The 24017-nt window shown below is 38.8% G+C and overlaps 1 protein-coding gene across 3 annotated transcripts in view; it reads right to left on the bottom strand.

Annotated features, from left to right (window-relative positions):
* The window catches only part of POU6F2 (POU class 6 homeobox 2), a 313991-nt gene that overhangs the window by 17915 nt on the left and 272059 nt on the right, over positions 1-24017 (bottom strand). For all 3 annotated transcript variants that reach the window (XM_063323941.1, XM_063323942.1, XM_063323943.1), the window contains exon 7: positions 7815-8021. In XM_063323941.1, the coding sequence (XP_063180011.1) occupies positions 7815-8021 (207 nt within the window). The remainder of the gene's footprint in view (positions 1-7814; positions 8022-24017) is intronic.

The raw sequence follows: 24017 nt of genomic DNA, 5'->3' as shown, positions 1-24017 counted from the left end.
CCAATTTTAGACACGTACATATGATATGAATTATATTTATGACTGTTGTGCATTTTCCATCCAAAGACAGAAGGAGGCACAGAAATTACAGAAGCAGTTGCTGTAAGTGCCATTCTGTGTAGGTGGATATAGTAGACACGCCGAGAATGATGACTGTATGCAACACCGATCAGTATCTGGCAGGAATATATGTGCGCACACTACAGCTAGAGGAATAAGACGAATATGAGAAGCATAAAGTGCAGCATAATACTTTATAATAAACTGAAAAATGCAAAGGGCCTGATTCTTATTTCTTTTACATCAGTTTTACATGCTGCTCTCAACAGTGAAGGTAGTATTGATTGATAACTGCAGAGGAAAATAATGAATTAAGTCTGTAAGACTAAATTTTGTTCTTAATTTATGTATGTAGTATATTCCTATACCTGGGATGGTTGACTGGAATCCTGTATTAAGGTCTTCTTATGACATCAGGGATGTTGTTCCCTGCATCCAAAAAGTTACATGACAGTGACAGAGTAACAAGGTATTTTGCAAAAACTAAGGAAAGAGAAAGAAACTAAGCGTAAATAAAGTACAAACTTTTCAGACAATATTGCCCTGTATCGTAACAGAACTGCTACTGGTTTTACAGAGAGTCTGGACATACGGCAAGGGCAAAATATGGCCCTAATGGAAGGGAGAAGAAAGTAATGGGTTTAAATTGCAGTAAGGGAGGCTAGGGCCAGGCATCAGGAAGACTTTTTTAATGCTAAGGAGAGTGGCCTAGGCTGCCTAGGGATGTCAGGGAACCTCCATCACTGAAGGTTTTTAAGAACAGGTTAGACAAACATCTGTCAAGAATGATATAGGGACAGTTGATCCTGCCTAGGGGGAGGGGGTGGACAGCATGACCTCTTCAGGTCCTTTCCAGTCCTATTTTTCTATGATTCAGTGAAAAGGAAATCTGAGAGACGAGAAAATACTACAGATTAGAGGAGACAGAGGTGAAAAAGACAAGTATAACAAAAAGGGCAGAAGAGATGAAACTAAGAGGAGTGGCACAAAGAGTAAGAAGTACATTTTAAACAATCCCCTTTATGATAAAAGTGAAGATTTTCGATTTTTTCTGATGTCAGCTATTTTTTCCTCGGAAATATGGACATTAGCTCTAGTAAAGTCCATGGAAGGTGCTGAAAAATAAATACCTTGATATAAAAAGACATTCCCAAACACTTTGAAATGCCACCATAATGCCTTGCAGAAGTTGTAGTTTAAGTGTTTCATGCTTCCATTTTTCCTTTGAAAGGAATTCTATGCTCTGGCTACATTTCCTAAAACATGTCATACGTTTGTTTTTGAGAAAGAATGGTGGTGTGCTGTGACCACTGCATGATTTGAGAGCACCATGGCAGAGGAAGTCTGTCTTCAAACCCACTCATACTCCATGACCAGGCACGGGCTTCAAAAACATTTTCTAGCAAATGGCGAGAGTAAGTTATTAACGCGTATCCACACGCTTCACGCCAGCTCACTTTCACAGTCAGCTCTGCCAGAACGTTTCCACTGTGGCCCAAATACTGTACTCAACTAAATTCAAGTATGTGAATATATAAATATAAACACAAAAGCTATCTGATGCTTAACAAGTATCTTCTCTCTCAGTATAGTATAGTATACTATAGTATAGTATAGCATAGCATAGCATCGTATAGTACAGTACAAAGGGCCTGTATACACAGCGCTTAGGCTGACAGAATAGGTACATTTGTGTTTGTGCAGGCTGTGCACATACTCAGCTCAAAATGAAGACTACAGCAAAGAAGTGCTGGTGGGCTGTGGACAGAACAGGGGGTAGAACTTTTGACAGCATCTGCTGAAGTTCTTTCAAAGCCTTTCTGCGGAGTCAGAACTACGTTCAAAGTATATGCTGTAATCGAAGGTCTCTGGGGTCACTAAATGAGGTTGAGGACACAGCTGGGCTTCTGTAGAAGATATAATTTTTATACGCAAATAAGGTGCATCGTTCATCTTTCTGGCGCCCATCAGAAATTATATAAAGTCAACATTACAGTAACAGACTTACATGTGTAGGTAAGTGCATAATTCAAAGGTAACAGTAAAAGTGAACAGTGCTTTGCTCTCTCACTGCCTCATTTCCTTAGAATGACACAGGTAGTGTAGTGATATCTTCCTATTCCCAATGGTGTGGTGCAGTTATATTGACTTTTTTGAGATATTGTATTCCTACAAGTGCAGATGCCACAAAGAAAACTGGTCAGGAAGAAACGTAAGTTACAAGTCAAGCGTCCGTGCTGTGGCGAGGAAAACCTGGTATAGTCACTTGTACTAGTAAATAGTCTGGTAATCTTGACTTTCAAAAATCTAATAATTTTATCCATGGATGAAATGGAATTATGCAATGCTGATGGTAAAGGAAAAGAGAAAGAAGTGAGAAAAATTGTCACCCTCATCACAGAAAGTCATATAAAAAGCAAAAGAAAAATAAAGTTGGATTGAGACAACACAGTTTAGTGGCTATTCAAACACAGAGAAAGAAGAGTGCATTTCTCATAAAACGAGACAGCATCAAAGCAATAAGAGCATCACAGGGAGAAAATGATTGAGAGCTGGTTAGATTTTAATGGAAGAAGAAAACAAGGGATTGCACAGAGTTGTGACAATGAGATGGTAGGGTGTATGTGGCAGACTGAGACTGCAGAAAGAAAACGTCTGGCATGAAATTCGGAAAGCAGATGCACAAGAATGACCACAGACCTATCTGAGAGTTGTCTATGTCTTTTCAGCAGTTTATCTGGAGTGTGATAGCCAATGTCGATGAAGATGGGGAACTGACTACGTAAGAAAATGCTGCCTAGTAGCTCGTTTTATTGTGTTAGAGTTGGCAGAAGCCCAAAGCTGGTAGGGCTATAAGACACAATGAAATATGAAAAATTCTGGCAGGCAGTGTAGATAAAACAAAACTGAGGACAACTGGGACTACAGGCCTGATTTAATAAATCTAGTATGTAGAAGGAAAGAGCCAGACAAACAGCAAGAGGGGAACCTAGGTACACTGGAGAACAATATAATGTGTAGAAGTTGCTTCTATGTGCTGTGGGCAAGCAAATAGTTACGAAAGGAAAGCTGTTTAAGGAATTCATAACCAAGAATGTGTTTTAAACCCCAGTGATCACTGGCAGCTGGATTCTTCTTACCTAATTGCTCTGTGACTAAGTTACGCAAGGTGAATCCTTTCCTAAATTTCATAAGACTCCAATTCACAGTTCCAGTTCTTCTGTCAGTTGTGTTGGTGTTAACAAGCGTTGTTAAGATACAGAAGAACACCTTAAAACAAGGTTTTAAAATCTGATAGCAAATGACAATGTTAACAAGTTCTTACAACAAGCTCATCTATTCCTGAAAAAAAAAAAAAGTGCATTTAGCCATACAACCTGTATTTTGACAAAATCCCGCCTGAGAGGCATGGAGGAAGTGCAGAAGTTAAGGTACTCTTCTACTATGAGATACAAACAGTTTTAAAAAGCAAGAAATATAAAATAAGGGAATAAACTGCCATTTTTCAAGAAAGGAGACTGCAAGTAGGTATTAAAGGATTTATACCCAATTTTTTGAATGGTTTTAGCAAGCAGCAAGCAAAGATGGTGAACAACGGTTGAATCAGCAGGAGGAACATGTGAATTTCTTAAGTTAGTACAGAATACCATGAACAATTTGCAGATGCTGTTTACAGCATGCCAGGGGAGCGTTATGACAGACGAAATACAGAGTAAATAGGTGCAAAATCATTCACATTAAAAGGAACCATTTTAGTGACTCACATGGTAACAATCAGGGAAGCAAAGATGTATCATGGAGGATACATCTGCTTATTGAAAAACCTGCTCCATGAGCAGAGATAGTTAGAAAAAAGCGGATGTTAGGCTGTATTGAGATAAAGACAGAAAATAGTGATGAAAATATTATAATGTTATTATGTAAAACAGTGGTGCATCCTCACTGTGATCATGGCATTCAGTTCTGATCACAAAATCTTGAAGAGATTAGTGTGGAAATTGAAATGGTTGGGAGATGGGCAGTAAAAAATTATTAAAGGCAAAGAAAAACTTGTTTATGAACAGAGATAAAGAGGACACAGACTACAAGAGGAGTGCAAACGGCTGCCTGCCTTAGAAAGCCATTACAATATCTAGGAGAATTCTCGGTGTGTGCACAGATGCTGATGCTTAGATTAGCAAAATCTTGGAAAACGGTGAAGACACTGAAGCTTTAACTACTCAGTGAAATTTAAAGAGGAACAATCCCTACTGTGGGTAGTTTAAAGAATATAAATCAGAAACATCTATTTATTCTTAAAAACAAGCGGAATAGGATTACAATGGAATTGCTCGTGTACCTTAAAAAGCAACCTATTTACAACACAGAAGAAGCAGCAGTGCTTTACACTACACATAAGTAGTCTATGAACTCATTTCCATGAGGAGACACTGAGGTTTTAGTCTGTCAAGTTTGAAAAAGTTGTATGAATTAATAACGCATGTAGTCTACCTAAGTAAAGCTGACTAAAAACAGTATCTAAGGCATTTAAGTCTTCAGGCAAAAAGTAAGCACTAGCATGCATTACTTAGCAACTGAAACAGCCTACACAGGTTCAATTATTGTGACTCAGCTAACAAGCAGCAGCTTACTATCACCACTTGCCATCACCTCTCCTTCTCCTGCAGCACTTAGTTGCCAAGGAAGTGAGAAGCTGAAAGTTAAACTAGGATCATCTGCAACTGGACCATTTTACTACGCTTTTTTATTTCCTCATTTATTTCTCCATGACATTCTCAAAACTTTTCCCAGACTTGTCTTGTACTCTTCTTTCCCCCCTCTGAAGCTTCCTTCAGCAAGTTACAAGACACCAAATGTTGTGTGACACCATTTTCAAAAATATTTTGAATTCCTGATGAGCTCTCTGGGTTTGAGCACTCAGTCCTTCTGAAAACAAGGTTTTAAACTTATGACTAAATATGCTATCATTAGCCAATCACTACAGGTTGGCTAAGTCTTTTCCCAAGCAATAAGATAAATTCAGGATCTCCTTATATTTTGTGTAATTCTAGTTACTTTTCAAACAATATGGCAGTTTGTATAGTACTAGCTCAATTGCTTTTGACTGTCCATCAGCATTATTCCTACGAGGAATCTGGCGCTCATACCTCTTTTCTGCTCCCACGGAAATCGATGGCAAAATTTCTTGTGATTTCCTTCAGTAGAAAGCAGAAGAGCCAGTAGAGGGAGCACAAATACATAGAAATAATTTTCTGTGGTTCCTATAAAAATGATAATCTGTACTATTTTTTCATATAGTATTTGCACTACTTTTTCCACCCCTGTCAAAAATACTGTCTTGATCAGGCTCCAAGAGATGTAGGTAAGGAGGTCCTGTGTTGCTTGGTGACCCTTTCTGCAATCCCTGAGACCTCAGGAGTCTGTGGCATAGGCTGGACCCTGCAAAACCGATCTTGGTGAAATAATGTTTTCTACCTATGTAGCACTGCTGGGCAGACCAGCACAATATGGGTCACATCTTTGGCTCTTGGACCAGAGCTCTGCTGACTGATGGTCTCTACATGAGCACACAGGCTGGGTGAACGATATGGCTAAACAGTGACTTTCTAGCCTCAACCCCTGCTCATTCAGCAAGCTGCAGCCTTCAGCAGCAGTTTGTCCGTTTATGTGAGCCCAGTGCCACTGGCTGTGCAGAGGAAGGTCACGTCAAATAGTGCGACCAGCAGAAGGAGGGAGGAGATTGTCCCCCTCTACTCAGCACTGGTGAGGCCACACCTTGAGTATTGTGTCCAGTTCTGGGCACCTCAATACGAGAGAGATATCGAGGTGCTGGAGCGAGTGCAGAGGAGGACAACAAAGCTGGTGAAGGACCTGAGAATAAATCTTATGAGGAGCGATTGAAGGAGCTGGGACTGTTTAGTTTGAGGAAGAGGAGGCTGAGGGGAGACCTTGTCACTCTCTACAGCTACTTGAAAGGACATTGTAGAGAGGTTGGTGCTGGTCTCTTCTCACAGGTAATTAGCGCTAGAACAAGAGGGAATGGGTTCAAGCTGCAGCAGGGTAGGTTTAGACTGGACATTAGGAAAAAATTCTTCACAGAAAGAGTGGTCAGACACTGGAATAGGCTGCCCAGGGAGGTGGTGGAGTCACCATCCCTAAATGTGTTTGAGTCGTTTAAACGTGGTGTTGGGAGGTATGGTGCAGGGGAGAACTTTGTAGAGTGGGGTTGATGGTTGGACTCGATGATCCCAAGGGTCTTTTCCAACCTAAATGATTCTATGATTCTATGATCTCTGCCCCCTCTCTGCCCACTGATGCTACTGGCGGACGTTGCCTGGAAGAAGTTGCTTTGCTGCAGGACTCTGAAGGTACATTGCTCTGCAGGTGAGGAGGTCTCAGGGAGCAATACAGGACCCCTATCCTCCTCTTTACTTCTAAATTTCATGAGTTTCAAACGGGATCTCAGGATTGCTATGCTTTCTAAGAGCTTCTCCCATAAAGGAGGGGAAGATCTAATCTCTTCAGGGGACTGACTCCAAAAGAAACACCCCACCCCACACAGAAATGCAAACTGCTGATTTTTTATTCCATTGTCAGGCTTTCCTGTGCTGGAGAACACAGAGCTCGCCCTCCCATCCATCCCGCTTTGTTTGAAACCGCGTACATGCAACAATTGCAAAAGCACTTGCTGGTAGTATAAGTCTGCTTCCATTAAAGAAAATACAGTTAGATAAATGACAAGCGCTTTGGAAAACGCCTCTGCTAGACACCACAGAGGACAGGATGGAAAAAAGGGTATGTAACCACTTGGATGTGAAACATTTTCAAAACAAACAAAAAAGTCACCTTAGAGATCAACTGTCTCTCTACTTCTAAATTTGAATAAATGAATTAATAAAAAAATTAAAAAATCATTTATTTGGAGTTCAGGGGGCCCTCGGTTTCTCAGAAACATACAAAAGGCTGCTACCTGCAACTGGAGGTGCAGGCAGGACGAGCAAAGAAGCATTACCAGCGATAGGAATGCTAAGCTGAACATTTAAGTGAGTGACACTTTTATAAGTACCTTTTTGGTAATCACATTTGATGTCTTTTCCATCCTCAATTTCCTGTCTTTCAGAGAAAAAAGGTGGCACTACAGTTCTCTGCTCCACAGCTGTAGACAAAACTAATGAATTTGACTTTAGAGTACTGTAAAAAGAACTACAGAAATCTTTTTGGACCTCAGTGGAATTGCTGCACCCATCCTGAAGTGCCTTACACTGAATGATAATTTCCCTAGAAATACTTTCTGTCTATGCAAATATGCACAATTGTATCTGATTTTCAGGGAAGAAGACTAATAAGTTTTTATATTTTTCTGTTTCCTCTGCACATTCCAAAACATTTCAAACCCCAGTCTACTAGGTGAGCACTAACAAAGGAACTGAACTGTATAGACCAGATGGGCCTCTCCTGTCTCATATTCCTACTGTGCTTTCACTGAAGAAGATTTCTTGGTTGCCCCTATCTTGACTTTTTTTTTTTTTTTAAAAGAACAGAATAACCCTTGAAAGTACAAATGAATTATATACTATGACATTATAACTACATATATAGTATGCACTAACATACTACATATGATGGAATTAATGTCTTGTTATTAAAAATTATGAAGAAGTGGGAGTTTTTAGAAAGGCCATGAGAGAGTCCATGAGGCGCAGAGGATTTCTGCGCATCTGTTTTGATAATCACTCAGGCTATAGATACTTTACCTGCTGGCCTGGTTTGAGCGGTGATAGTGTTATTCCCTGGGTATTGATCACTGGGAGTATCTGGTTGCCGATGACAGTAGCGATGATCTGGCCCTGGGCATTGGTCAATAACTGTGGAGTTATCGGCTGCACCTGAAGTCCCTGAGCTCCACCTGCCGCCTGGCTGGAGGGGACTGGATTAGGCATCAGTGGGATTGTTCCAATAATCTGAAGAAAACGACACAGAAAGGGAAAATGCACACATGCTGCATATACTTGCCACACATAATTACTTGTTTTACGCATGTTAAATCAAACTTCAGCGAAATAAGCACAGACAGATACGACAGGCTGAGGGTGGGAAACAACTGTTCCTTTACTGAGTTGATGAGGACTTTCGAACTCATTTGTCACATCACATATCACCTGTACGTTTTACCACTGTCCCCTGTCTCCCCAGCCAATCTGCTGTGGCTGAGAGTGCATGAAACAAATGTTGGGTCACATTCTAGCCCCTGGATGATGCTTTGTTCCCGCCTCTTATTTGAATGGAATGAAATAGATGCAAATATCAGTCCTGTTTATCTTGCTTTCTACAATTCATACGAACAATGTTATTAACCCTGAACCGAGGTGCTTGTGTAATTTTCCTTGATTTACTGATACCTAGTACTCTAGATGACCACCTATTGCTCCCATGAGATCTCAGGGAGGAACAAAGAGATATCGGTGCCTTTCAGGACATGGCTTATTGAGATATGTTCATAAAAATGCAGATGCTTTTGGATGACAACTAAGTAGTACAACACAACGGAGGGCTGCTGTTAGATAAAACATTTTAGCTAACATTTCTGGGGCAAGTACTTGCAGAAGGAGACACTTGTGACATCTCAGATTTTGTAAAATGCGAACGTGCCTGTAAAACTAATATTAGGATGAGATGTCAAACAGATACTGTAAGAAAGCTTGTCAGTCAATAAGCTGCGAGGTTGAAGAAAGTTACTCTGTTAGAAGACTTTTTTTCAAAAGTATTAGAGCATCTGAAACAAACTTCAGATTAAACTTGAGAATAAAACCAACCTTTTTTCTTTCCTGCAAACGACAAATGAAGCTAGAGTCATTGGATTATTGCAAAAGTAAAAAAAAAAAAAAAGGCAAAACACATCTCTCTCCTTCACCACGTCTCCTCTGACTTTCTCTATCACAGCCCCCCAGAAAGCATCTATCCCATGATAAAGCTTCCAGTCTTCTTCCCTCTCCAGAAGCCTTGCTTCCTCCTCTTTATCCTCGACATCCACCACACTGCGTGTCCCTGTGGTCCCCACCAGTATAATCCTGCTTGCCGTGTCCCTTATCACATACATTGACTAGTATAGACCTACTTGGGCTGCTGAGAAACAGGGCAGATTACGGCCAAGTTCTTCCTCTTTTTCCTCAGTGGGGATAGCAACAGGGTAGCTTTCCTCAGTCTATCTGCTGATTCTCATTCCATTTAGAAGCTTAATCATCTCTTTATCTCTTTATTTCTGATAAATTTTGTTGAAATTGGTCAGCTCTTTCAAAGCCATTAGGTAGGTATGGAGAGATGGATGGATGGAAAGAGGGAGAGAAGGGTAGACTACACTAGCCACAAGACTAGTTTCCTTCATGAAAACAGGCTAAATTGTTTCTAATAAAACTTGAAGGCAAATTTGTCTCCTAACCAAACATATAAAATTCCTACTGATTTCAACAATTAATTTATATTATATCAATGGGAACTGTACAATGTAGTGTAAAATGAGCTCTAAAATAACTGTTTAGCAAAAACATCAGTGGCTTTGTAGGCAGACCACTAAGTTACTTTCTGAGAGCACAAAACTAGAGGAACAACTCTGAATCTCTTGCTAAAGATAAAAAAGGATGCATGTATGAACTGTGCTGTGAAGAACCGCAGGGATCTGTGAAGACCTCTGCATATTTAAATCACCAGAGGTGATGCACAACAACCCCAGAAAATCCATCCTCAAGAAAGCATCATGCAATGATCTCCAACTAACTCAGGCACAGCTGGAGGGCCATGAGGCTCTCGTCAGAGGATCACACTCTTCCTTCCACTATTAGGCTTAGATACGAGTCAATCAAGTGACAGCGTCCTGAGCGACTACTTCTTCAGCGGTCACAGCCCAATGGTGTGCCTCTAGGTAAGTTCAACTGTGAAGTAAAATGTGACAATTTAAACCAAATCCTTGAGTGAAAGGAGTGCACTTGGTTAGCTACGGCAGCTCAGCTAACAAGTGCTAGGCGCTGAAGTCACCACCAATTTACCAAACTTGCCCAGTTAGAAGAAGTTTGGATGGGAAGATCAGAGAACCATAAAGAAAAGCAGGACAGCTCTCCTGTGGGAGGACCTCGTAAAATGGCAAGCCCACCTACTAAGCTGTATTGTAAGAGCTGCATATATCAAAACCGTTCAAAACACTGTAAAGATATCATTTAAGTTCTCCTCAATGCATTCCTAAAAGGTAGACAGATCAATAAAGATTACTACCCCCATTTTACTGAGCATGAAAGTGAAGCACAATGGAGCATATTCAGACAGAGGTTGTGATTTGGAGAGTTAGCCTTCTAAGCTGGAATTGCCTGCGAGTTTCTCTCTGCAGATCACAATATTTTTATATTTTTTTAAGGTGTCCCTAGCTGAACTGCAGCTGCTTTAGATGGCTGTTCACTGAGGAGGGAGGCATTTATTTACATCATTATCAGATTTCAGAATATTTTCTAAAATCTGACTTTCAGCATGAGTTAAATACAACTTTCACGCGGTGCAACATGTAAATTTCTCCCCGTTTTTGGTGACCTAAAATATTTATGGGTCACGAATACATTCTTTCTCTTTTAAAATATCTTACCAAATACAAGGAATAACCCTTCTTAATTTTATCAGCAGAAACATAGCAAAGGCCTCTCCTTCCTTTGCCATGTCAGTAAAGGACGCGACCTTGGAGTGTCATTACTCCAATGTAACTTTAACTATCAAGGTCCTAATCCCAGCAAAGCAAAAAATGCTGCGCTGGTGTTATCAGTAATAGAAATGTTTGCATTCACATTTAAAATGCATTTCTTGGACTGCAGTTGGACATTTTATAGAATGACAGTGCTGAAGTGGACAGTTTGTAAGGTCAGAAGCAGAAGGCTATCTATATGTATTAATGTGTGTCACACACCATTCTGTACATGGCGTGCTGCACATGCACACAGCCAGAAACGGAGCAGGGAAAACACAGCTGGGAGAGGTGTTCCAGAAGGACAAACGAACAAATGCCCTCAGGGGTGTCACCGTAGGAGCCAAGGGTAAATCCGAATGGGAAACAGTTTTCCCACTTTCTGAAACTTATGGAGATTTCAAGATTTTTTTTCCATTTCATGCAAAAATAAAGTAAAATCTTGCCTGGTTAAAAACAAATTAATAAACAATGCCACCTGTCAAACACATTCTTGAGAAAACAAACACATCCCTAAAAGTCATCATGCTACGAAAATATAATTTAAAAAGTTTTGGGTTTGGTTTTGTTTTTTGTTTTTGTTTTGTTTTGTTTTGTTTTTTTTTTCCCCATGCACATGACTCACAATTCTTTTTTTCTATGTCATGCAACTGAAAACAAGCACTAAGTGTCTAGAGCGGATTTGCAAAACAGGTGTCGCATGCAAAACAACACGCAGTTTTGAAAGTCCAAGGGTTAATTCAAGGGACCCCTTGCCAATGCTCCATAACCTCTAAGGGAGTCTGGCACAGTAATCTGCAGAGCACTGTTGATTAAAATAAATCATACCTGTTTTTATCTGTCTGAAGTACAGGTTCCAGATATAGGCTCAAAATGCAGTGCAGATGTGACACTGGAAATTGTACGGAGATATCTAATGTAAATTCAGACATCAGCTTTTTTTGCAGAGACAGAGCTTTGGTCCACAGCTAAATAAAATACCAGCACTGTAAATCTGGCCCTGTTCAAGTGACAGAGTGTTGCAAGAAGCCTTGGTGGAGTTAGATTTTCACTTCAAGTATTCAGTAAGGTTCTTTCCTTTTTGTTTATGGATTAATAGATACATCAATTGTATCTTGAGGTGCTTAGAGAGCCATTTTTACAGATGTTAATTTAGTTTTTTATGCTTCCCAATCTTAACTAAATTTTAAAAAGCAATGATTTGTTTCTAACTTCAAAGGAAATTCAGGGTGATTTTTAACAGCGTCTGAATATTTTCCATTGATTAATCTGTTAGTGTCATTTTAGCATCCTAGGATTTCAAAACATCTCAAGTCTTAAAACTTGAATCTGCCATTGCCAAGACAACTTCCACGATTAAGTGTTACTTATATGAAATAAAGTTGTAAGACTTGGCTTGCACGTGAAGTTAATTTGTCGATCTGCTCCATCTGTGGGCTCAGTGGTCTTTGCCTACATAGTCCTGCAAACTGCCGTATCTGCAGTGAAAGAATAAGCACATAATTAAAGCAAAGGTAAAATCCCAAGGAATGGAGCTGACCATGGAGGGGAAAAACCCCAAACCCTCAGCATATCAACTGATGATACCAACTGGTGAGGGTTACCCCAATGGCAGGGTAATGTCCTAGCACTGATACACTGAAGTGCTAGTCACTATTGTACCATTAAACAGATTTTGGTCCTTTGCCTTGCTCAGTAAAGGTTTCTTCTTAGAAACGAAATAAAAACACCTGATTGCTTAAAAATGATCCCTTAAACAACTGACACTTAAGAAATAATAACATAAGAAAATAATCCATTCTTATCCTTTATTGATTCACAAAACATCTTCATATTTAATTGCCTTGTGGATTACTTCGCTGTAACTCACAGGGCAGGAGCTGAGCGACCGCTCAGAACTTTTGGGGATGGAAGTCTAATTGTAGTCCCATTTGCGCTGGAGATACAAAACTAGATTTTGCATAACTGTATGAAGGACTAATTACCGATTTCCCAGCAGCGAGTCTTTTCTTGTGGCTCCTAACAAACCAGTTGTGTTTTGACATTAGGTGAAGTTACTATGATACTCTAAAATGAAGCGTACGACTATTTTTTATTAAGTTCTTCCCTCTCTTGCCCCATCAGATACAGGGATGCTGCCTTGCTTCATTGTTCTCCTAGCACAACCAAAGGATTATCACAAACTGTAGCCAAATGGATGGTTCAACAACTATCTTTGTTCCTCCTGTGAAAAGGCTAAGTAAAATCAAAGACCGACCACACTAGGTTGTTTCTACTGTCAGCCAGGGCTGACGTAAAGCAAATAGTGACATTTCATCTGAAAAAAACTCTTTAACTATGAGAAGGAAATGTGAAGTTTTTTCAGTAGTATCATGAAAATGAAAGTCTCTCTGATTTTATCAATGTTACAGCCCTTTAAATATTGAAGGTTAATTATTCAGTTTTGAACAACAGAAGAACAACATAAAAATAAAATAGAAAAACAGAAAAAAATAAAGGGAGCAATAGAAAAATTGTTTGGTAAAACCAGTCAAACCACCATATACACATAAGCTAATTTAACATCTCAAACTGTAAACAGAATGTATGCAAGTCTTACTTTTACATAGTGAGCCAAAAAAAATCACTGTTTGAGTGAATGTTTGCTGATATAAATATGCTTCACTTATGTTCATTTTCTAGTCCTCAGAATATGATCTGAAATGAAAGCTCACTTTGGCTTCTGTTGTATGATGCTGGTACATTTAAACTATTTTTTTCTGGTTTTACAGGGCCAAAAGCTAATTTAACCCCAGCAGTCATACCACCTACAGTACGTAGGACAGTGTTTATGGTTTGTTTCATTTTCTACAGTTTTGTGAATTTCCTTCAGAAGCCGCTTCTGTTCACAGATATGTTCCTCCTTGTAGGGTCACTGTATCAGCATGAGTTACTTTAAGGAGATAATCTAAGAAGAAAATGACTGAGGAAAGGACAGAGTAATGAGAATCTGCACAGGATTCTTTAGCCTCTGTGCAGCTGCCCATTTCTTAATCACACACATATATATACTACCTATATAAACTATAAACACACAGCCATATATTTTGATTTTTTTATATATATATATGATTTATTATCTACGAATATCACTAAACCCAGCTATTTAGATACGCTATAGTATATATGCTACCAATCGACACACTGAAAAACTGGAAGCATGAATACAAGCTCCATTTGCAGACTATTTCTGAAAGAAATGCTACTCTGTCTTGTTCTTTGGAGTAACCACAATATGATTCTTGACCCTCAAGACAGGATGAGGCTAAGGCTGCCTGTGTCCTTCGAAGTAAAAACAGTATTAAACTATGCAAAATTTGCAGATGACCTTTGCTGCATTATATTTCCTGATGAGAGCTCAAAAAATGGCACAACAAAATGCTATTTTGAGAACAAGGCATCACACAGTGATACTAGAAACAGGCACCTATGAAACAGTACTTCTGAGTCACCATTTCATGTAAGGAAGTATAATTTTCAAGGTTAAGTATTGTTCATATATCATACAAAATACTGGATGGTATATTGTTTGTAAGCATCACAATGGAACATTGAGTCTGACATTCTGCCTTTCTCAGTGCTTTATTTTTTAGAAAATAATGTTTGTACACTAACAGCAAACTATACAGGACTTTATTTGTCATCACTGTAGGAATTATGTGGTGAAATTTTTCTCAAGCAAATACTGTTGTGTTCCGTTAGCCGGGGCACGTATACACTCATAAAAAGAATGTCTCTCTTATCAAACATCCTAAATAACACAACATAACATTTTCTCATTACAGAAATCTAAAGATATATAATTACCAAATTAAAGATGAAAAATTACATTGAATGTCTGCCGAATTGTTCTTTGTAAGCTATCTACTTACTAGAGTTAGCTTCCTTTTAAAATCAAGAATTAAGTCAGGCATAAGAAACCTTAGAGGCCACAGTTCCCTGAATTAAGTAAAGCACCTGTTGATTTTAATTAGATTTACAGGTCCCAAGCATTTCTGAATATCAGCTAGCTAGATTCTTATGAAAGCATTCATTATTTAAAATTGGTGGATGACTTGTAGAAAACATTTTTAGCATCATTTTTCTTTGTTATGACAAAAGATCCATGATATTATGTTATGACAAAACAACCAATACTGTCATAACAGAATTGTTATGACAAAACAGCCATAATTTCTAATAATGTTTGATGATCACAAAAAGAAGTCACAACTTACTGCTTTTAGTATTCGACTGCTCGTCTCCCAAACCAGAGCTTTGCTGATTGCTGTGCAGATCCTTGTAGCGTGTATACAAGCAAACACACTTTTGTATGTGTGGTTTTGGTATCTTATTTTTTTTTTCCGTAAATACTCTTGAGAACAAAAAGTAATGGCATTCATTTTCTCAGGAAGTAAATATAAAGCGACTGAGTTACCAGCATGAATTTTAGATTTGATTACAATGAATGTTTTTTGGTAAATATTCATTCCCCCTACTTTCTCTTCATGAAGTCTGAGTTTTTCATAGTTGCCTACAGAAGTATCACTGCTACTTTGGCTTCTCTGAAGATTTCAATCTCAACTAAGTATTAAGCATCTCAGAGACAAGACATCTCTGGTCTGAAATAAAATGTCTCAACCTTTGAAATCTTTGTATATGAGCTGCATCTGCAAACCCTACCATTACTTCGTGTCTTTAGATTGCACACCATTTAGAAAAAGGACTGTCTCTTTTGAGCATTAACATAATATAAATATTTACTGCTACTTCTCCCTCATACCATAGTGGACTTGCTTTCAGCCATATCAGAATGCAACGTACTAGACATAAAGCAGAAGAAAATGTAGGCATCCCCACGCTTTGCAATACGTGCCATGCTGAGCCATTCAAGGCTAGCTTGGGAAACAAATTGGCGTTTCTCAGCAAGCCTAATGAGGCCAAGCACGACGCGTGCCAATGTGATTAGGTTGCTTCCATGCTATGGCAACATTATCGGCTTGTTTGGAACTAGCTTTGCTACTTGGTGTTGTATTGCAGTGTACCGGCCTACTACAGAGATGCTATCTAGAGGTCGGGAGCCAGAATGAGGCAGGGTGTAGTAATTGCTCTTTGATCCTGTGGTTTTTAAGTAAGAGCTGCTATTGAGACATAATCTTGCGTAGATATGAACAAGATAATGTTCTCTACTGCCACAACAGTTCTCACTGAAATAGTGCTGTTTTAATTTTTCAAGTTGTAACATTCCATTTCTAAAAAAGGGGTGTTGCACGCTACTGTTAATGTCTGCGTCTGGGTGAGCAGGAGAATTTTTGGTGCTCTATTTTTATTTCTTTCTCTTTGTTACTCCTTTTGACTTGTTTTGCATAGACAAGAAGTTCAGTTAAGGAGATGGCATGCTCTTAACTGCCTTCAGTAGGCAGTCATTGCTGTCACTGCTTTATTTTGTGATGCCATTCCTGAAAAAGTTATTCCACCGGAAGTATTAAGGTCTTGCAAATACATGTTAAATTTGGAATCCTCAAAGAGTTATTTTTCTTTTTAATTTTCATTGATGAATTTGCCTGAGGAAACATAATTGTATTCTGGACAAATGACTTTGAAGGCTCAATGATCTTTTATTCTAGCCTTGACTTGTCTGTTTAGAATACCAACTTCTATTTTCTTGGATGCTTCTCCATGATAAAGTGGGCTGAAATCATTAACCATCAAATAATCTTCAGATGCAATCTTTAGGACCACAGTTCTTTAATTAGATTACAGGTCAAAGAATTTCTAAGCCATCAATATATTCTTGAATAATCTACTCTCATCTTCTCACTATCAAATTACATACACTGTATCAAATATTTATCAGAGATCACCAGATTTCTCAGTCTGTAACTCTTAAAGGTGAAATTAGTTAGGCATGCTGATTCATTCAATCATTTCAGATTTAGCCAAAATTCACTACAAGGAGGCTAATAGATATTGCAATCAATATGTAGCAATAATACTCAACATTGTTGTTATACTATCGCATTTCTCCAAATATTGTTACAACTCCTGAGCTCGATGCAATGACTATGGATGACACAGAAGTTGTCTGTCAACCATCACTTCAACATTGCACCTGTGCAACAAGACATTCTTTTAAATACAAAGTCATGCCCTACTTCAGCCGACATCTGTATGATTTTAGGTGATCTGGACTTTAGTTAAACAAAAGACAAAACTGTTGGTCTAATTAAGTAAGAGTTGTAACTTTTAACATGACAGTCTACAAAAGCTCAAGGCAAGGCTGAGGAGAATGACTGTGCAAACCTTCGCACCTGGCCAGACAAATATACTACTGAAACACTTTTAAATTTTACAGTGCATGCATTTCTTCAACAAGTGATTTTCAGACTACTGAGAATGAACCACAACGCTAATCACCACTATGACTATAGTGGAACAAACCATTCTGGATTACCTCTTTACTGTGTATCATCACTATGGAAACCAGTATTCCAGGCTATAAAGTGGAATTTCATTGTAATGCAGCACAATTACATGAACGTTCAGGACAAGAAGGAAAAATTCATTTCACTGAAAGGAGGTGGGAAAATTCAGATGGGTCATATGCAAGTTCTTGGATGCAAAATGGCCATGACTCCAAGTTTCTCTCTCTGAATCTCTATGGAAAAAATCCTTCCTGAGATCAAATATAACATCCCTTTGTTATACAATCATCAGAAAGACAGATGATTGTTCATTTCAGTACCAATGCCTCCTTGAAAATTTGCCAACCAGATATAAGCCAGACTAAGTCTTTCTTATCTTGTGAAAGGTAAGAAAGGTCCTTCTTACCTTGTGAAATTTGGTATGGCTGCTGGTTCAACGTGCCACTCTGTCAATCAGTTCACCTTTGGAAAGTCACTAAAATTCCAGTCCTCCATTCAATCATCTGTAATATGTTTGTATAAATACTATTTATCTCCCTGACAGTACTCCTATGAGCCTTAAATAATTTTTGTCAGGCTACCTTAGAGTTGTCAAGAAAAGATACCATGTAAAGGTAGGGGGTTTTCATGTCAAAGGTGGCTATCTCACTGAAAATATCCTCAGCTGGTTCTTTTCTTGAATGTTAGTAGTAGGAGCGTATGCTTCACTGCTTGAAAGCGCAATGGCTAAAGTATCTCACATTATCAAATGCATCATTAATCCATTTCACCTCAGCTGACAGATAGAAGGGAAAGAAAGGTGTTCTGCTCACATCTGAACAGCTTGACTTAAATTTCCACTCTAGCCACCTGATACAAATCATGGTTATAATAATAAGTTCTGTAATACAGATACTTAGTATATGTGATGTTATCTACCAGAAGTGACTGGTCCTAACATCTCTCTCAGGACAAAACATTCTCCTGATGCAATGGCACTTAACTCAGGAGGTAGCTGAGTGTGGATTTGGAGATGAATATCCAGCATTCAGTCACTGCTTCATTTCCATTGGCCAAAATACATGTGTTTGCGGGAGTTTATATACAGATTTGAGTCCCTCCCAGGGCTATCAGTTTATTTTCATACATTCAAGACGTTCCTAACTAAACAAAAGCTCCAAAACTGACAGTTAAATATAACTAAATTATTCTCCAATTTGGGAGATACCAAGGGACTGCATTTTATGAATGCGTGAGGAGAACGTGCAGCTGAACTACCGGTTTCATTCAGGGTTGGTCTGTAAGTTTGCTTAAGGAAGAGTTAAATAACTATGATTTTCTTAACTAAAGGCAGATTACCTCAGTGAGCCTGAGGTAATCCCATCTCCAGCACCTACATTGCTACTGTAGTGAAGCAACATGCTCCTGATACAGACAGGTATACCAAAATTTCTCTATGTATTTTGATATGAATTCAAACTACCTAATCTTTCTCTTCTGCTGGCAACAGAGCCCATATCCTTGAGGCCAGTTCTGTGGAAGGTGGAGGTTCACAGACACTTTGTACATTTTCTGTCCTTGCATGTTGTCTCTGTATCAGTCCTAAAACGATCTCCTTGTCTTTTCAACTGTGATCTGCAGAGGACCAAAGGTGAGAGGCTCCTATACTTTCTTGACTCTAGAGGAGGGGGAGGACAGGGGCACAGATCAGCTGTTTCCAGGATCCTGTCTCCGTCTGTGTATTTGTCACTTGTCTTACACTTACATTTTAAGTTATTTCGGGCAGGCCATCGGGTTTTTTCTATGTAAGAACCAAGCCTTAGCACAGCATTCCAGTCATGATTATGGTGGTGCTGTAAACAATAAATAGCACCAATCCTATTTGTCATTAAAAAAAAAGCTATATTATGTAATATTCTTATACTTCCTCTTAGTTAAGATAACTGAAGACTGTGATGCACTCTATCAAGACTTGCAAGTGGGATAATACTGCTGCACTTTCTCATAAAATGTACTGGGATTACAGGTTCCTGAGGGAAGAACTAAGGGAGTGCTACTTTACCTTTATCAGCCCTGAAACATTTCCAATAGAAAAGGAAAATACATTAAGGTCATTTTTACACACTATGGAGAGTGTTTAAGAACATGACTACAAGCTGGGGAAAAAAAATGAAATGATAATGCTAGAAGCGACTCTTATGCTTACAATTTATTTTAAATATTTCCCTAGAGCTATTGTTTTGCACAACTTACTCCTCAACTGTGGCAGCTGGGGTGTCAGTGGAGCTCAATGAATTGCACTGAATAAACAGATCCATCCCAAGCTCAGAGGACATCATTCACAGTTCCAGCTACAGCCTTTCCCTTCTCTTGTTGCCCTAGATGTTCCTCCTCAGGAACATCCAGAGCACTTCCACAACTCAGCTTTGCCAGTCCACACTCAGAATCATAGAATCATTTAGGTCAGAAAAAAACTGTAATATCATCAAGTCCAACCATGAACCTAACACTGCCAAGTCCACCAGATTCAGCCTCTCTGTCCTGGTATGTAATGCCTTAATGTGGAAATGATCCACGTGAAGCAAGCAGGCTCCTTATGAAGTGATGGGCTATACTCACCGTCTGAAAGAACCAGAGAACCTAACCGCAGATATCTTTAGTATATGTAAATTTAAAAGTATAAGCAAGAACCATCAGATGTTTGTTCCTTCATTCAGGCTTTGCCTTACTTTGAGTAGCCTCCCTGATACTAATCCGTGGAGCAAGGTATTAGTTAATAAGACAAAAAATTCTATAAGGAGAACAAAGCTGATATGAAAGGGGGAAATAGCAACTGCAAAAGGAAATTTAATTTTAAGTATTGTCAAAATGCATATTGTACTTACAAATGTCTTTGTAACACATTTTTTAAAAAACAATGAAGTCTCAATGATATGAACCTTCCGTAAAGCACTTATTAAATCTTGGGGCAGGAGTGGAAAAGATTCCCTGGTGTATGTGAACTACAGCAGAAGAGGATGAGTGAAGTGCAAATGCCACAGTATAATTCCTGTATGGAACATTTTAATTGTGGGTAATGGCAGATTTTCAATTTTATAAGTCAAGGAATTGTGCTCATTTCTGAGACAGAACTGAATATATTAACTGCCCTTGAAACAGTATCAATATTTCTTCCTGCACAGAGCACAGCACAGTAAAATGCATTAAAAGATGAAAGCTCTTTGATCCTTTTGAATGCTTAAAGATACCAGAACAGTGCCAGTAAGTTTTGAGGAAGAGGATAGACAGAAAAGAAATATTATTAATTGCCAAGATAGCACAAGATCCCAAAATAGTGATACTGAGTGTACTAAAGACTATAAAAATATTTATTGTCCATAGTTCTACCCCACTGAGTCTCTCAGGCCACAATGGGTTCCTTTTTCCCCCCCTCTTCATTCGGGTGAAGTCGTTAGTACGCAAACATATTTGATCTTGACATACACAATAGCTCTATCTTTTTAGCCCCCAATATTAGGGAAAGAAAACTGCCTGGGTTTATATCATGGTGTAGATCTTACGAGTCAGGAGCAGACTGAATAACCGGAATCCCAGAAGTCATTTACAAGAGCCATTGAGCTTCACTCAATGGTCCGCTGGTTCTGCTGCACTCAATGGTCTGCTGTGGTTCTGCTGCCAATTGCCAGTTAATATTTTCTAGGAAGATTTCATCTCTTGGCTTCTCATTCATTGATAATAATGCCAATTATCTCCGGACTCCATTTCAGTTTGGAGTTATGCTTGCATAATATTACCAAGCTTCTCTCTGACTTGGCTTCTACTAATAAAAATCAGAATTAAATCTACTGACCTGAATGCAATGGCCCCTGTGACTTGAACATGGCACAGGCTGATGTTTGGGTCTAGCTGCAGCCCATAGTTCTTTTTAAATTATGAATGGTCTCAGGCTAAAGTGTATCCTACTCAGCCTAGGTCTGGTTTTGACTGGTTATCTCAGGCTTTGATTTCAGCTGAAGCTAGGAAAATGTAGGTATTCTCTTTTTCCCTGTTCATACAGAACCCATCTGCCAAATGGAGTAGCCCCATGCAAACCAAGTGGATGACTCATGAGTAGTTCTGGAAAGAAAGTGAGAAATTGTGTTATTTCATTTTTGTTTTCACTTCAAAATGGAACTTAAGCTAAATTTAAAATTAAATATAAATCTGAAAAAAACTGTTTGGGATAGATTGAGCCATTCTGATCGAAACTGAAATATTTCATATCCCTTTTAACCTTTCTAAACTTCAAAAAAACCCCACTAAATTTTCAAACAGAACATGTAAAAATGAGACACTTAAATCTTATCCAGACACTGTACTTTAAATTTTTTACTGAACAAAATTTGTCAAAATGACACATCTTATATTTAGATTAAATGCCATTTTTCCATCAGAAGTCAGCAATGAAAAAAAGTCATTCAGCTCTGCTCACAATGGTGCAGGAGTTTATACTAAAAGATCGATAAATGAGGTAGTAAAATGTAATTATACCTCACTCTTTAACATAGATTCAAATGCAACACTAGAATCCTGATGGATGCTTCTGGATACATAATAGATTTCTTTCTCTAGAGCCCACTGCATTCATTGCTGCTAAGGTCTCCACGAGCACTTGCACTAGGACAGGCTCCAAGAGCTCAACCAAGGACTAGAAGCTGGATGTGCTGGGTACTGGAGAAAGGAAGGGTTGAGGTAGTCCCTATTTTGAAAAGGGCGAGGAAGCCCTCGTGCTGTCAGGACAGGTAGTACGCTGGCATGCTCCAGTGGCACAGAATAAAAGTCCTTCTGCTTCTCCAGTGAATCGGTGCCTGAATCTGTGCACTCCCCTCTCTACCTCTTTCCTCCAAAGCTATATGCATTTCTTGGGAGCCTAAAACTTCCATTTACTCTGTAGCTTTTAACAGGGAGTCTTTTTTTGACCTCTTAGGACACGGACAACCTGGCCCCTAGTCTGAGTGTTGCTGGTCAGTGGAGGAAAACGTAAAAGACAGTGCTCTGTCTGCAGTGATTCTTCCTACAGCCCCATTCTCTGAAAATACTTGCATGGATTTCTCATCCATCACCTGATCCTGAATGACGCTCAGAAAGCTCAGTGATGTCTAACATGACAGTTAAAGAGAGTCTGTGCATCTACCAGCCTCTCCTCTCTTTCCTCACCTTCCCCCTCGACCCTCCCCCAAAAGAAAAGGCACCCATTCCTCAGATTAAAAAGAAAGTTCATCCAGGCTCAACGTGCGTAAGATTTGTCACCCAGGCTGCTTCGTTCAGAAATGAAAACTAAAAGATGTGTAAACAACAAATAACCTCAAAAAAGAAATGAGCATCTCAAAAAAAAAATAAAAAAGAAGAAAGTTATCAAATATGCATTTGTTTATCACAGTCAAGTTTTATGATTCCAACCTGATTCATATATATTTTATGAAGAGAATATCCATTGTGGTGGCAAAATTAAATGTATTTTGAAACTTGTATGTGACATTTATCTATCTGCTCTATCAGAAAAAAGTTGTCATATTCATTCAGAGATATATTACTTTTTCAATTTCCTGTCAGTAATGTTTTTTTAATGTTCTTTAGGGTGAGACCACTGGATTTCTCATTTCTCACAACAAAGACCATAACTCATTAGAATTATGTTGATGAGTTTATACCTAAAAAAGTTGCATCACTTCATTTTTGCACAATTTGCACTCTTATCCATGACAATCATGGCTTTTTTCTTTTTCTTTTCTTTTTTTTTTTAAAATGATAGGGAGTCGGGTGGAGAACCGTTGGCTCCTTTTTTTTGTTCTTTAACAGATGTTCATCATATAAAACACAAACTTATGGTGCAATTTTATGATGATTCAGGTTCTATTGTGAGCCACAAGAGATAACGAAGATAGCCCAAGTATTGAAACTCCTTATCACATATCTTCCCTTCCAAAGGGATGATTTTGGTAGATAGTTTATATAAACCCAGTGCTTAAGAATAAACAGTGCTGTGCAGCAGGTAAGGCCAAAGGGTCATAGTTAGAGAAGAAACAGAAACCAATTAAAGTGAGTTAATTGACAAGAGGCTACAGCTCCCATGCAGAAGACTGGCTGGGGAGGTGTGAAGTGGAGATGCCAACTTCTTTCTTTGAGCTGCTATTAAAGTGACAGTGCAATAAAAACCTTATCTCGTGTCCCATACGCTCAGTGCAAGTCCCGAGAAGGATGTTGAAGTGCAGTGGGTCAAGCCCTGGCTAGAAAGGCCGTTTGATTCCTAAGGTTTGGGGTTTTTTTATAGGCTAGTAATGACACCATCCACAATACAGAATAAAATACGCTCTTTGTTAGTAAAAAATGAGAATTCCATAAGCAACATTTGAGTTTCATTTCTGAACAAAAGCAGAATATTTGAAATCAAATTAGAGGATGTGCCTCCCCTTCTAAGCATACGTAATATTTGGGAATAAATACAAATTTAAATAATATTTGGTAAAGCTGGCAGTAATTATGATGGCCCAGTTTCAAAAGGCTGTTGATCAGTTTGGCTTAGATATGTACCCGAGATTATTTGAACATCAGCAACTTAAGCTATTTTTTAGGACCAGAATTCTGATGTGATAAGACTCTGTCATGACATTTGTGCTATCTGGTCGTTGGAGCTGTGCTGGAAATTCTTTTAAGCTGGCCTGTGGTCTGAGGATTTAGTGCATTCCTTTTCTGTCCTAACCAAACCAGCAGGGTAAATACTCAGAGAAATATAAAAAGTAATCTGTCAAAAGGAGAGATTTCTTCCTCACTACTACAGG

Source organism: Chroicocephalus ridibundus, chromosome 2 (assembly GCF_963924245.1).
Source record: "Chroicocephalus ridibundus chromosome 2, bChrRid1.1, whole genome shotgun sequence".
NCBI lineage: Eukaryota > Metazoa > Chordata > Aves > Charadriiformes > Laridae > Chroicocephalus > Chroicocephalus ridibundus.
The sequence above is the reverse complement of the archived record's forward strand: the minus strand, read 5'-3'. Positions and strand labels throughout refer to the sequence as shown.